The sequence below is a fragment of the Sarcophilus harrisii genome, chromosome 3 (assembly GCF_902635505.1).
Source record: "Sarcophilus harrisii chromosome 3, mSarHar1.11, whole genome shotgun sequence".
In the NCBI taxonomy this organism is placed as follows: domain Eukaryota; kingdom Metazoa; phylum Chordata; class Mammalia; order Dasyuromorphia; family Dasyuridae; genus Sarcophilus; species Sarcophilus harrisii.
This window is the reverse complement of record NC_045428.1, coordinates 497,227,896-497,241,855: the sequence shown is the minus strand read 5'-3', so window position 1 is coordinate 497,241,855 and position 13,960 is coordinate 497,227,896. Positions and strand designations below refer to the sequence as shown.

General features: G+C 40.7%; 1 protein-coding gene across 1 annotated transcript in view; it reads right to left on the bottom strand.

The window, feature by feature from the left end:
* Positions 1-511: 511 nt before the first annotated feature.
* Positions 512-13,960, bottom strand: part of LOC100932093 (olfactory guanylyl cyclase GC-D-like) — a 62,700-nt gene continuing 49,251 nt past the window's right edge. Inside the window, exons 16-18 of the mRNA XM_031961410.1 lie at positions 10,729-10,823; positions 9,519-9,604; positions 512-1,884 (exon numbers count right to left, since the gene is read on the bottom strand). Of these exons, the coding sequence (XP_031817270.1) occupies positions 1,776-1,884; positions 9,519-9,604; positions 10,729-10,823 (290 nt within the window). The 3' untranslated portion in view covers positions 512-1,775. The remainder of the gene's footprint in view (positions 1,885-9,518; positions 9,605-10,728; positions 10,824-13,960) is intronic.

The following is a 13,960-nucleotide window of genomic DNA, read 5'->3' as shown; positions in this document are numbered from 1 at the left end:
AGAAAAACCTTTAGAAAGGAGGTAAAGGCATTGGCTGCAGATGTTTTTAAGAAGGTGAGTAGACTATTAAACCTGGAAGGATCCTCAGAATCCATCTAAATTAGCTCCTAATTAAACAGAAGAGAAATAGAAACAATCCACTCATTCAAGTCACACAGTTAAATAATACCAGAGCTAGGACTTTATTCTAGGACTCCTGGCTCCATTCCTGAGCCCTTTTACAACATGATGACTCTAGGTTCACCACCCTCTTCAGAGGGATAAAAGTTTAGCAAGTGTAGTATGTGGTGTTTGGGGAGCCTTATGTCTCTATAGCATATGAGAATTTATCCTTCCATCTTTTCTCCCTCTATCTTCTCCCTTCTGGTTTCTTCCTTCCTTCCTTCCTTCTTTCCTTCCTTCCTTTCTTCCTTCCTTCCTTCCTTCCTTCCTTCCTTCCTTCCTTCCTACCTACCTTCCTTCCTTCCTTCCTTTTACCTTTATTATACACTTACAATATCTCTGTGTTTTATCCTGGGAGAGCTACAAATATTAAATAGAACATGGTAATTGACTTCAGGAAGCTTACAGTTGTGAGTAGAGGCATATTAAATTTTAAGGTAAATAATAAAATACTTGATTTTACAAAAAGAAAATAAAGGAGACAGAGAGATAATGTCACAGGTCAGGAGACAGGTGAAATTTGATACAACAGGATGGGATCACTCCCAACTGGAGAGTATTAAGGAAGGTTTCATAGAAAAGATGTGCAAAGTGTCACAAACTGCACTAATTGTGTATTGAATTGAGACTTGAAGGATGGACAGTACTTTCACAGTTGCATTCTAGGGAAAGGCCTTCCCGGCACAGAAAACAGTAGAAGCAAAGGCATGATAGTAGGAAAACAAGGGAGTGCTAAGTTATCTGGTTTAGCTGAGGATTTGAAGGGGAGTAGACTGAATCAGACTGAAGTCAGATTGTGGAGAGCCTAGTCTGGCAGGCGTTTGGAAGGTCCCCAGCATGCAAGGTAAGTCACATAGGGACATAACCAGGGCTGGACTTTAGGGAGATTGATGGGAAACTCCAGAAACCTAGAGAAAGAAAGAATTGTTTTGAGATAGAGTAGGTGAAAATTCAATCCCTCCTACGATGGTACATAGAAGGATTCAAAAGAGAAAATTGTCTCCAGTGATGCTCTAACTCTGGTACCCAATGGACCCTGAAAAAGCAGCTGAAGGATGCGATTAGAACAAGCCTCTGTGATTGCTGCATTGTAGCATCTTCAAGAGCCGGGAGCTCTGTGGCAAAGGAATCTGTAGAAGTCAAAGCCTGAATGCTAGTCAGTACTATGAGCAGTGCTCTGGGACATCTGCAAAGAGTTTTGGATGCTTTTTGTTTCTTAGCATCCAAAGACCCTGGTTGTGTGACTTGGGGCTCCTCTTTCTGAGGATTAGCCTCCTAATTTACAAAGTAGAAATAATAATAATCCTTGTGCTACCTTCTTCCCAGGTGGATATGGGAGAAGGCTTTTTAAGCCAACTCCTGTTGATGTGGGAATTGTTAATATTATAATGACAATCCCTTTGAGGGCCCAGCTAATAATAAATTTTGAAAATCTACCCAATTGCTACCTCAAGGCAGTGCACTTGCTAAGGAGATGTGTTTCCTATCAGGGGAGGAATAAGTGGGATAGCTAATCAGGGGCAGGGGAGCTGTGGGGAAGGTGAGGTCAGGTTGCTGGAAGTGGCTCCCCAGCTTGTGCTGCACGCTGGGTCCTGTGCCTGGGACTTCTCCTCTCAGGGGGCTGGTTCTGCCTTTTCAGAGCTCTTGGATCTCCCACTGCTTCGGCTGGCCTTCCTGAAGGATGACTTGATCTCCTGGTTCACCATTTCTTGCCAGGCGTCTCTGGGAAAGGAGAGAAACATCAAGGGATGGGAGGAGGAAACGACTTCGGCCAAGAGGAGCCAGTAACCCTCTTTATGATGATCTAGGAAGGTCGACTTTGAGCTAGGAGTGCTGGTGTGCAGCTCTGGCTCTGGTTACCTGTGGTGCTCTCGTTTCTCTGAATCCCAGGCTCCTCAGCCACACAGTGGAGTTAATGACACTTACCTTACCTCAGGGCATTATGGAATCAGGTGAGAATGTGTATAAAAGTGCTTTTTTATGATGAATATGGAAATATGTTTAGAAGAATTGCAGATGTTTAACATACATTGGATTGCTTGCTAACTTGGGGAGAGGAAAGGAGGGTGAAGAGTGAGAAAAATTTCAAACACAAAGGTTTTGCAAAGGTCAATGTTGAAAAATTATCTTTGCCTGTATTTTGAAAAATAAAATGCTGTTAAATTTAAAAAAAAGTCTACATATTCAAACTAGAAAAAAGTGCTTTTAAAATATTATATAATATAGAAATAGGATTATTATAAGCAGGGGATAATGAGCTGAACATCGGCCCATACATCAGAAGATCTGGACTTGGCCACTAACTAACTATATAATGTTAAATAATTCAATTCCCCTTGCTGGGCTTCAATTTCCAATCTGTCAAATGAAAAGAATTGAACTAAATGCTCTTTCAAAACCCTTCTGGATGCTACAATCTATGTTCTCCAGTCCTTTTCAACTTAATAGTCTATTTGCTAAGAGCGCCTTCCAGCTCTTTTTTCCCTTCCAGCTCTAACATTCTGTGTTCTAAGATCCCTTCCAGATTTGACACTCTGTGTTCAGAGGTCCCCTTTTCACTGGTTCCCTTCCAGTGCTGCAATTCTTTGTTCTAAGGCTCCTTCCAGCCTGATATTCCACGTTTGAACATTTTGCCTTTGAGGATTCCTGCCAGTAGATATTCTATAACTTCAGGAAAGACGGCACCGTGCACACAGAAAGACTTCATGGGTCAACGACCCTCACACCAGACCTAACGATTGATCTTTCTTAATGGTGCATGTAATAGCAATGTCCACATATAGAAATGAGGTGTCTGTTACAAAGTTAACCTAAGATGCTCCCAGCCAAGCTGGAAAGCAGCCCTACAGTCCTCCAAGAAGAAAGGCTCTCATGAAGCTTCCTGGATCTAGGCAGAAAAGGTGTCCTGAAGGGTCGGAACCTTGAACCAGGTCATTTTGGATCTCATTCTGAGTCTCAAAACACTATTTCACAATGCCTGGTATGTAGTAAATACAAGCAAATACGTGTCAAATGAATGACTGTAATCACTGACCTTTAAATTATTAAGACATCAAAATGTCCCAAGCAAAGCTTAAGAAAGTTGGAAAGAAGCTGTTGATTGGTTCACACAAGAGACAACGCCAAAGAGATCAGTCTTTGTTGGGAGTTCAAAGCTGTCTGGCAAACCCATCAGAGCTTCCCAGCCCCCTCTCTGACAGACCTGTCCCAATCACCTTCCACCCAAGTTGCCGAATGCATTTTCCAGATGTCATCATTGGCCTCTTGGGGAGGGCTGTGTCTGGGCCCGTGGCTGGATTGATGCATCGGAGGGAGGCGGGGGGTGGGGGGGCACGGTGAGCAGGTCCCAGCAGTAGAAGAGCACTATATCTTGGGTGGGGGAGTTATGTGAGACAATCTCATTTCCCCCCTTACAAAACATGATCCTCTCTGTAGTGCACTCACCCCAAGAGCCCCCCTGCTGACTCCCAAGGCACTGGGATGAACTCTGTTTCCTACCTCCCATCTCTCCTATTAGATTTGTGACTTTTTTGACCTGTGACTTGACCCAGAAGAGTCTCTCATTTACTCTTTCTGATCACAACTTGTATCACATACTCTTTTCAAAAGTGGGTCACCCCCTTGGACCTTGTGGATTCCCTTTAGTCAGCAGCTTATATTAGGGTCTGTTGACTTCAAAAATGGGCTCCCTTTCTGTAACAATACCAGTATAAATATAATAGCTAACTTCTCTATAGCACTATAAGGTTTGCAAAGCACTTTACAAACACCATCTCATTTTATGTTTAGAGCAACACTGAAAGGGAGATGCTAATATTATCCTCATTTTACAGATCAGGAAACTGAGGCAGATAGTGTTTAAGTGACTATCTGGATAGTAACTATCACAGTTACTATCTGGATTTGAATTTAGGTTCATGTGACTCCAGATCCAATGCTCTGTCTACCTCCCCACCCAGTTGTCTATTCTAGGATGTGCTGAGGTGAGAGACTGGAAGATCCTGAAACCAAGTATTATAAAAATGTCCTTTAACTTGTTGAAAAGTAAGTAAGTTTCCTATGGACTCTGGTAATAACTGAGTGGGGGTGGGGTAGAAAATGGCAAATCTCGCCAGTATCTGTCCAATGGGGCCATACTGAAATGCCTGAACAACAGAAAAGAGTAGGAAAGCTAAAATGATAGGTCATTGTTGTCTCCTCCTTAGCCCCTATGACACGGACTTTCTCTAACCTTCAGAGTTAGGTCTAAAGCTCTCTGCTTATCTTCCAAATCTAGGAGTGAGAAACCAAAGTTATTAAGCATCTAAGATTATTAACTAATAATTATTATTATCTAAGATCAATAATAACTACAGAGAGGATTATTGATTAAACTGCCTCTGCAGCTACACCATTGTGTATATTTCTTACAGATGGTACTACTGAGGCAATCTGTGGCAATCTCTACAGCTGCCTCATGCGCCACAATAATGGAAGAGGATTCAACTCAAGAAACAATGTGTGTCCAGACCTGAGACTCCCACCTCCACGAGTCTTTCCCACAAGCCTTTTAAGCTTACTGGGCAATGTGTTAAATTAACTTCCCAAAGCACTTTGTTACCCAAATAATGAACAATCAGTCTTCAACACCACCCTCTTACTCATACACCAGTGCCTTTTAGATTTAGTGCTAGAAGGGACTTAAGCGATCAATAGCTCTGTTGGCCGTGGAAGTGCCCGTGATCCCTGCCTCCAGTTAGATTGAGGCTGGTGGATCTCTTGAGCTTGGGGTTCTGAGCTTCAGTGGTTTATGCTGAAAGAGTGTCTGCACTAAATTTGTCATCAATATGATGGGCGGGGTGGGGGGAAAAGCACCAGTGTATCTAAGGGAGGAAATGAAGCAGGTCAAACTTCCCTGGTGGTTAGAGTGGAACTGGGCCCTGCTTTTTCAGTCTGCACCTGATGGGGAGACCGGGTCTTAAACAAAAAATAGAGATCAAGCTGTTCACCCCCCTCTTTTTACATATGGTGAAGACAGAGAGTGCAAAGGACTGGCTTCAAATTACCCATCTGGTTAGTGGTAGAGACAGGAAGCCTCGCTAAAGAAAGGAAAAGTTTCTTCAACCAAAACCATCTCCTCCACTTTGATACCTAGATGTCAGACATGACTGCTATTAAAACCACTCCTTGGGATTATGATTTTGATCTCTTCTGTGCTGAAGAAGAAAATACTAGAGAAATGGGTGTATATTGGGAAATAAATATTTTCTTCTCAAATTTACAAAAGCTAATAGCCATAACAATGCTAAATCTATATCAGCTTGCTTGCCTTCTCAAGAAGAGAAGAGAGGAAAGCTGGAGGGTGAAAACTTGGAATTCAAAATTTAAAAAATGAAAGTTAAAAATTTTTGTTTACATGTAATTGAGGAAAATAAAAATAATTTTATTTTAAAATAATTATGTCTTAAGATCGGGTCAGTGCTTTACTTAGGTTATCTTACTTGATAATAACCTTATGAGGAAGGTGTTATTATCTCTATTTTACAGATGAAGAAACTAGATTTAAAAGATTTTCTCAGAGTTACCAAGCTTGAAATCATATGAGGCAGCATTTGAACTCAAATCCAGCCCTATACCCATTGTGCCATAATACCTGCCTACCTGGAGGTATGAGCCAAACTCTAGTTACCACATGCACAGAAGTCAATCAACAGGGATTAATTGAGACCCCCTATGTGTCCAGGCTGGCACTGTAGGGATGCTGAAGAGAAGCCCCTGAGCTCAGAGAACTCTTGTTGGTGGGGTGCCTATGTTTGAATGTAATCATGAGTGAAAATGTACAGGTGTGCATGGGAACCTGTGAATATGAATTTTGTTAAGTATAAACATGTATGAGTAAGACTCTTTTAGAGGTGAGGGTCTGGGTGTGAGCCTGTGTAAATGAAATCACTTGTCAAAGTGTGTGCAGATGTGAATGAGTGTCTAACAGATGTCCCTGAGTGTGAATGAATGTGCGGAAATGAATGTGTGAGTGTGAATGCTTATACAAGTATGTGGAATAATAATTTTGTTGTTGTGGAATCATTTGCGTCATGTCCAACTCTTCATGACCCCATTTGGGGTTTTCTTGGCAGAGATACTACAATGCTTTGCCATTGCCTTCTCCAGCTCATTTTACAGATGAGGAAACTGAGGTAAGCAAGATTAAGTGAGTTGCCCAGGGTTAGGTAGCTTGTAAAGATTTAAGACCAAATTTGAACTCAGGTATTCTTGACTTCAGCCTGGTACCCAGCAGTCCATAATAATAATAACTAACTACTAATAGCCAATGTTAAGATATATATAATCATAGTGATTTGCATACTCAGACATATTTATACTCAGACTAATAGATATTTACACAATATCTCACATACATTAGAGATTGTCTATTAAGCAATTAACAATCAACAAGCATTGATTTAGCACTTACTAAGTACCTAGCAAAGTGCTAAGAGCTGGGGATACAAAGAAAGGCAGAAATATTCCCTGCCCTTAAGGAGTCTGCATTTTAACGGAGAAGATAACATATAAATAATTAGGTAGGTACAGATACATACATACAGAGTAGATGGAAGGTAATCATGGAGGGAAGACTTACTTTAACATTTGCAAGGTATTTTACAAATATTTCATTGATCATCCCAACAATCCTGGGATTATTGGGATTATTATCCTCACTTTAAATGCTTATTGTTTAATTTTACAGGTGAGGAAGCTGAGGCACAAAAGGCTATATTACCTGCCCAAGGTCACAGAGCTAGCATCTGAAATATGGTGGAAACCAGATATTTCTGACATCAGGTCCAGTGCCTCCCAGGCAAGTTCAGGAACTCAGTTTCCTACTCTGTAAAAATGTGGAAGCTAGACTACATAGTCTCCAAGGTCTCTTTTGGGAATAAATCTATGATCTATGCTAGAGACTTCCCTAGTTTCATATTCTTCCCAGAGATAACATTCTGCAATTCCAGGAGTAATTTTCTCAAAGAACACAAGTAGGAATGAGTTGCACCTGGAGACAAAATGGCACAGCAAAGGGTTGGGAAACCACCCCCATATTCCCAACCACTGGAGGATAGCCTTCAAGCATCCAGGCCAGTGGGGCACGTTGCCCAGACTGCTCCATCAGCAGGAAGTGCTCCCCCCACTACATTCCCCCACCCAAGGCTCTAAGCCTTGGCACCCCTCATCAGCATCCATGGAGCGGAAGTACAGACTGATGTAAGTTTCCTCTGCCCAGAGAAAACAATTGGACCCTTTCAGAGAAGGTCCAGCCCTGTCTGGGGTCAGGGGAGTGGGGAACAAGGTCTTCCGCCCTCCTGTCATTAATCTGTCCATTTGATTTCCCCATCCCTACACCCTTCTGGTTAAGCCCTGGTGATGAATGGGAGGCCCTGGGAGTGCAACTCAGCAGGAAAACAGCTAGATCCAGACCAGAATTTTCAGTAGTTTATATCATTCCTGCCTTTTTTTCCTTTCTCACTTCAATTAAGACTCTCTAATCCTTCTGCCTTTTTTCTCCCCTCTCCAAACATCACTTCCAGTGAGGAAACCCCCTTTACCAATGCAGATGGGCACATGTTCTGTAACTTAAATCCTTAGAGAGTTCTGTAGTCAAGAAGAGCTTAAGTGATTTGTCCAGGATCATGGTATATGTTGGTATTACTTCCTCCAAGATCACTTTCCTATCCACTGCTCTACCTCAGTGACACACTAGCATGGTACAGTCAATGATGTGGCTACAGATGGTTAGTTTAAAGTAACCCCCTGTGGTAAGGGTTCTCAAACTGGGGCCCATGGATTTCAGGGAGTCTGTGAACTTGAATGGAAAAAAATGGCATCCTTATTTAACTTTAACTCTAACTGAAGTTTTTAGGAGTTTAGTGGATAGAGCACTATGCCTAGAGTCAGGAGGAGTTGATTTCAAATGCAAATTCAGACACTTATTAGCTGTGTGACCCTGGACAAGTCACTGAACCCGCTTTCCTCAGTTTTCTCATCTGTAAAATGAAATGGAGAAAGACATAGAAAACCATTTCTTTGCCAAAAAATAATAAAACAAAACAATTCAAGTGGGGTCACAGAGAATTGAGCATAATTGAAAAGTGACTAAACAACAACAACTGAAATTTAGCATTATTCTGAAAAGTACAATCTTCTTAGGTTTTACTACATTACCAAAAGGGTCCACAATGTGAAAATGATAAAAGAAACTCAGGCCAGTAGCATAGAAATATGCTCCCCATTAGTAGGACTGACCCAGGAGTTAGGATACATCACATAAAGCCATCTACACTTTCTTACCCAATCACCACCTTCAATAATATCCTGCCTTTATCCAAAAACATGAGGACTATTTGGATTCTGGGGTCATTCTGGGACCTGGATCAACTCAGTCTGGATCCTAAGGTCAGGCTTCAGGTACAGGGCTAGAGTCAGGGCTTAGAATGGGGTGGAATATAGCATTTATTCCTTCTGCTACCCATGTAGAAATCAAATCTTCCCCTCTCCCCTTTTCCCTATTCCCTTCCCCATGCCTTATCCAGGATGCCAAATACTGGCCTTTACCAAATTCTCTCATATCTGGCTTTAGAGCTAGATAGAGGAAGAGAAGGTCTCTTGAGAGTAAAACAAGCCATCCTCTCCTGCTTTTCTCTGTACTCCAATACTCTGGAGTACTCCGTACTCTTATTACCCCACTGCTCCTCCACTTAAACTACGACTGAACCTTCTAGGGAAGTACTTGGGGTAATTGGCTCTGGAAATTTCTCCAAGTCCATCTCCTCTCCAAATCTCATTCATCTTTCAAGGTCTCCCTCCTTCAGGAAGGCTTCCTTCACCACCACAACCCTCCTCTGAAGCTCCATGAGATTTTAAAATGACTTTTATCTCTTACCTATAGTGGATTCCTTGCTCCTACAGGTTTGTGAGGTCCCTGAGATTAAGGTTTATAGCTTCAATTAAAATTCAAGAAACATTTATTAAATGAGCTTCTACTGCATGGACCTCTGTGAACAATGCTGGGGGGAGATGTTCTTGTGGAGTTTATAGTCTAATAATGAATGAGACTAAACATGTAACTATACTATGTGAAAAATGCACCCAAGAAGTGCCAACTAGATGCTATGGGGAGTCCAAGTGGGAGAGGTTCTTAATAACTGAAAGGAGAAGGTAGGATTCTGGCAGCTTTCCTGGAGAAGATGGGCAAAAATTCAGTAGATGAAGAGGTCAATAAAGGACATTTTAGGGATAAGGGGCAGAACCATGCTTTCCTGCCCACAGCAGGTACCTTTGAGGAACCCACCATCACCTCCCCTTGCTAAATCCCTTGTGCTCACCCTGGTTTGATATCCATGGGTTTAGGGAGTTCTTTTGGGAAGCCTGTTTTCCCCACTAGCCAATAGGTTTCTTCTATTCCTTTGCCCTGGAAAAAAATGAAAAAAATGTTAATGTAAAATCAAAACAAATGAACATTTTTATAACCTATTATAACTTGAGATTTATTTGAGAATTTAGAATCACAGAATTTAGATTTTTAGAATCACAGACTCAGACACCCTCCAACCCTTTCTGGCCAACTTATTCCACTTTTGTAAAAATTTTATTAGAGGGGCCCATATGCATAATAAGTCACTGAAAACTTCATCCACCAGCTATTAAAGAAAGTAGAGACTTCTCAGTACTTGGGCCTTTTGTAATAAATAAAGTCACGTTAGTGTCAACAAATCTTGAGCTCTTCCAGCAGATCCTGACCTCTAGAAATAATATTGTGTTAGTTGCATTGAATCCTAAGACAATACAGGTCTCCACAAGGAAATCCCTGGCCATAAAAGATCAGTCTCATCTTTCACACATGAAAAATCAAGTGGATGAAGAATGTATATTTTGCTTGCAAAGATTGGAATTGAGGGCTGCCAGTTTGTGTGGGTGTGCCTATGACAGAGCATAGAGAAATTACACGGTGAGGTAAATGAGGTGTGAAAGAAAAGAAGGATCTTAGCTTTAAATTATATGTTATTACAGACTCTGTTATAATATGTATAGCTAGGTGACTAATTGGATAGAGTGCTGGGTCTGGAGTCAGAAAGACTCTTCTCCTTAAGCTCAATTCCACCTCAGAGATTTATTATTAGCTGTGTGCTCCTGTGTCATATAATCCTGTTTGCCTCAGTTTACTCATCTGTAAAATGAGCTGGAGAAAGAAGTGGTGAACCACTCCAGGATCTTTGCCAAGAAAACCCCAAATGGAGTTATGAAGAATGAGACACGACTGAAATGACTGAACTGATATATAAATGTATGTAACATATGGTTTCACACACATGTTTTTGTCAAATGTTGGCCTTCTCTAATGTGAAGTTAGGAGGGAGATAGTTTGGAACTCAAATTTTAAATACAAATTAAATAAAAATTTAAAATGCCATAAATCAGATCCTTATTTCTATCATAACCCCAATTTCCAAAGTCACACTAAAAATTTGACAATGGGCCTGGCTGTCATGAGCCAGTACATCTGGCTCCAGCACCATCTGGAAGAACTCTCCTTACCTTCAGTTCAGTCTGACCTCTGACTTCAATTTTGTAGCCTTCGTTCAAGCTGGCCAGGGTCTGGACAGTACTTCCGCTGACGTGGATCCTGTAAGCTGGCAGAGGAGAAGGAGAGTCAGGACATGGGTGAGCTTTACTTTCACAACAGGTTCATCCATATTGACAAAATCATGGCAATGGAGAAAACCTTGAACTTGAGATCAGAGGATCTTGTTTCACTTTCCTGTATGATCTTGGGTAAATCACTACTTTATGGGGCAGAGGTTTTGATATTACAGGACCTAGATTCTGTTCAGAGTTATTCAATTTATTATAATCTCGAGCAAATGCCTTTACATCTCTCTCATCTGCAATTTCCTCCACACTAAGGGAGTGGAACTAGATAATCCATAAAGATCCCTTCTAGGTTTAAAGCTATGACCCAAGCTCCAAAAAAATGGGGGAAATAATCATTTTGTTTCCTACTTCACGGGGTTTGAGGCAAGGATCAAATTAAACTGTGTATACAAAACTCAAACATTAAGGGATTACTGTTCTATTGGTCTTCAGAAGCATCCCGATGCTGATAATGACCTCTTTTGGGCCCTCATGGCTACATCTCCTCTGCCACAGCTACCTTTGGTTCTTCTGGGGAAAGATAGAAACTGGACTTGGAGTGGCTATCTCACAATTTCTTCCTAGGAAATTCATTTAAGATCATGAAAACAATATTGAAACCAATGGTTCTAGTAGGACGCTGGCAGCCAGTAGTCAGATACCATAGTGCACTAAGGTAATGGGTACCACTAACCTATATAATTGGGAATAAGTCCACATCTCCTCCATATTTATAATATTATAAATATTGTGGTTAAATTTGGTCAAATATTTCCCAATTATATTTTATTGAGGTCACTTAGCAAGTAATATTGCTTAGGGACAGAAAGAATTTTAATGTTCAGCTAATTCAATGTCTTCATTTTACAGGGAAGGAAACAAGCCCAAGCAAGAGGAAATCAACTTTCCCAAAGTCACACAAGCCAGTTTATAGCAGAGCCAGATTTCTAATTTCATTTTTCTGCTTTTAAATCCTTATTTGCTCTTATCACAGCCCCTAAGGAGAGATATGGTTACCTACGGCAGAGCCCTGAGAAACCCAATTCATAGGTCAACTGACAGATTGAAACCAGCTGAGTGTCTGCTGAGTGACAGTAGACTACCATGCATACTATTGCATAGATAAACATGATTGTCCCCTTTGGGAGCACCTTGGAAGACTTTGTCAGAGCAGTTAAGTTCGGTTAACACCTCTTTAAGCATCTTTGCATTTTGCTCTCAGGCAGCTGAAGTCCTTCACACCCCTTCAATTGCTTTGGCTAAGCCAGCAGAGTGACTAGGATGATGACAACCAGAGCAACCCTCCAGACGGTAATAATGTTGGGAAACACAATACCTTACCACATTGGCTGGAATATAGACCTCCCTAGAATGGATGGATGTATACTTAGGTATGCAAAGATAGATGAATAGATGGATGATGGATGGATAGATGGATGGATGGATGAACGGTTGGAGGGATGAATAGACGGAGGTCAACCATATCCTTAAAATAAGTTATACTTCCAAGAAAAAAAAATGTATATAGGTAGATGATGGAGAAGAGTAGTCATTATAGGAATAGGACATGCTCTTGTTTTACACAAAAATTATAATAGAAGCTCTGTTTACATAAGACACTAGTCATCCCAGGGTAACTTCCTTTATTTTTAACAGGGTTGCTAGATTGGTGGTAGAACAGAAGAATGCTATAGAAATAATTTACAAGGATGTCCAACACATAGCTTGCTAAGTGACCTCAACCAGATTAAAATATAATTGGGAAATATTTAACCAAATAAGTAAAACCATAACAGGATGTAGATAATATTAAAAGATGAATTTCTAAGTCATTATGTCCAAGTTTGGTGGTCTACATTTCTACTTGAGTTTGACACCACTGGGCTAGATAAATGATATTATAATTGAGTAGTTTGGGAGCTAGTTTAAAGTCATTGATGGTTCAATATCATCTGAGAAGAAAGGCTATAAAATAATGATAGCTAGCATTTTATATAGTGCTTTAAATTTTCAAAGCCCTTTAATAATATTATCTAATTTTATCTTCACAACCAGGCTGGAAGATTGTTGCTATTATTATCCCCATTTTATGAGTTAGAAAACTGAGGCAGTGAAGGGATTTACTCAGATTCACACAGTGAGTGTCTGAGATTAGCTTTGAACTAAAGTCTCCTTAATTCCAGTTCTAGATGTCCACCCGTTGTGCCACCTGGATGCCCAGAGGAGCATAACAGGGACCTGTGCATAGTGTAATATCTTTCTCTCTGACTCAGATAAAGGCATAGATGGTGTGCTTATCACATTGGCAGAAGACACAGAATCCACTGGATGACAGAGCCAGGATCCCCAAAGATCTTGATAGGTCAGAACAATGAACTAAACCTAACACTGTAAAATTTAATAGAAAGAAATTGAAAATCTTGCATGTGGGCTCCGAGAAATCAGCTTCATGAATCTAAGACGAGACAAGAATGGCTACACAGTTGCAAATCTGAAAATTAATCAGTCTTCATGATGCTGAGAAAGTCCCATAATGAGAATGTGGAGACATGGGCAGCTGGGTCTTGGAATCATGAAGAGTCTTCCTGAATTCAAATCTGGTCTCAGATACTTACTAGATGTATGACTGTGGGCATGTCACTTCGCCCTGTTTGCCCCAATTTCCTCATCTGTAAAATGAGCTAGACAAGAAAATGGCAAACCATCCTAGTACTTCTGCCAAGAAAACTGAGAGGAGTCACAAAAAAAAAAATCACACATGATTGAAACAATTCAACAACACACATGCTGCCACCAGGGGTAGCTTTGTTACAACCTAAAAAACTGCTAGGCTTGTATATGTTCAGTTAAAAGAAAAAATGAATTTATTTTGGCCTTCTGTAAGAATAAAGGATGATTTTCATGATAATTTTCTCCACAGAAGCCCTCCTTTTGCACTTTCTTGTGGTGTGGCTGCCATCCTGGGCTCTCTAGGGGTTTGTTAATGGCTCTAAGATCAAGAAAGAACTTCACATATTGGCCTGACAATGGACTGTCTAACTATTGAGGCTCTTGCTGGCTCAGTATGATTGCTCAGGTTGTTTGGAAATAAGAAAAATTTAAAAACAAAATTTACAAAGTCACAGAGGGCTTGAGA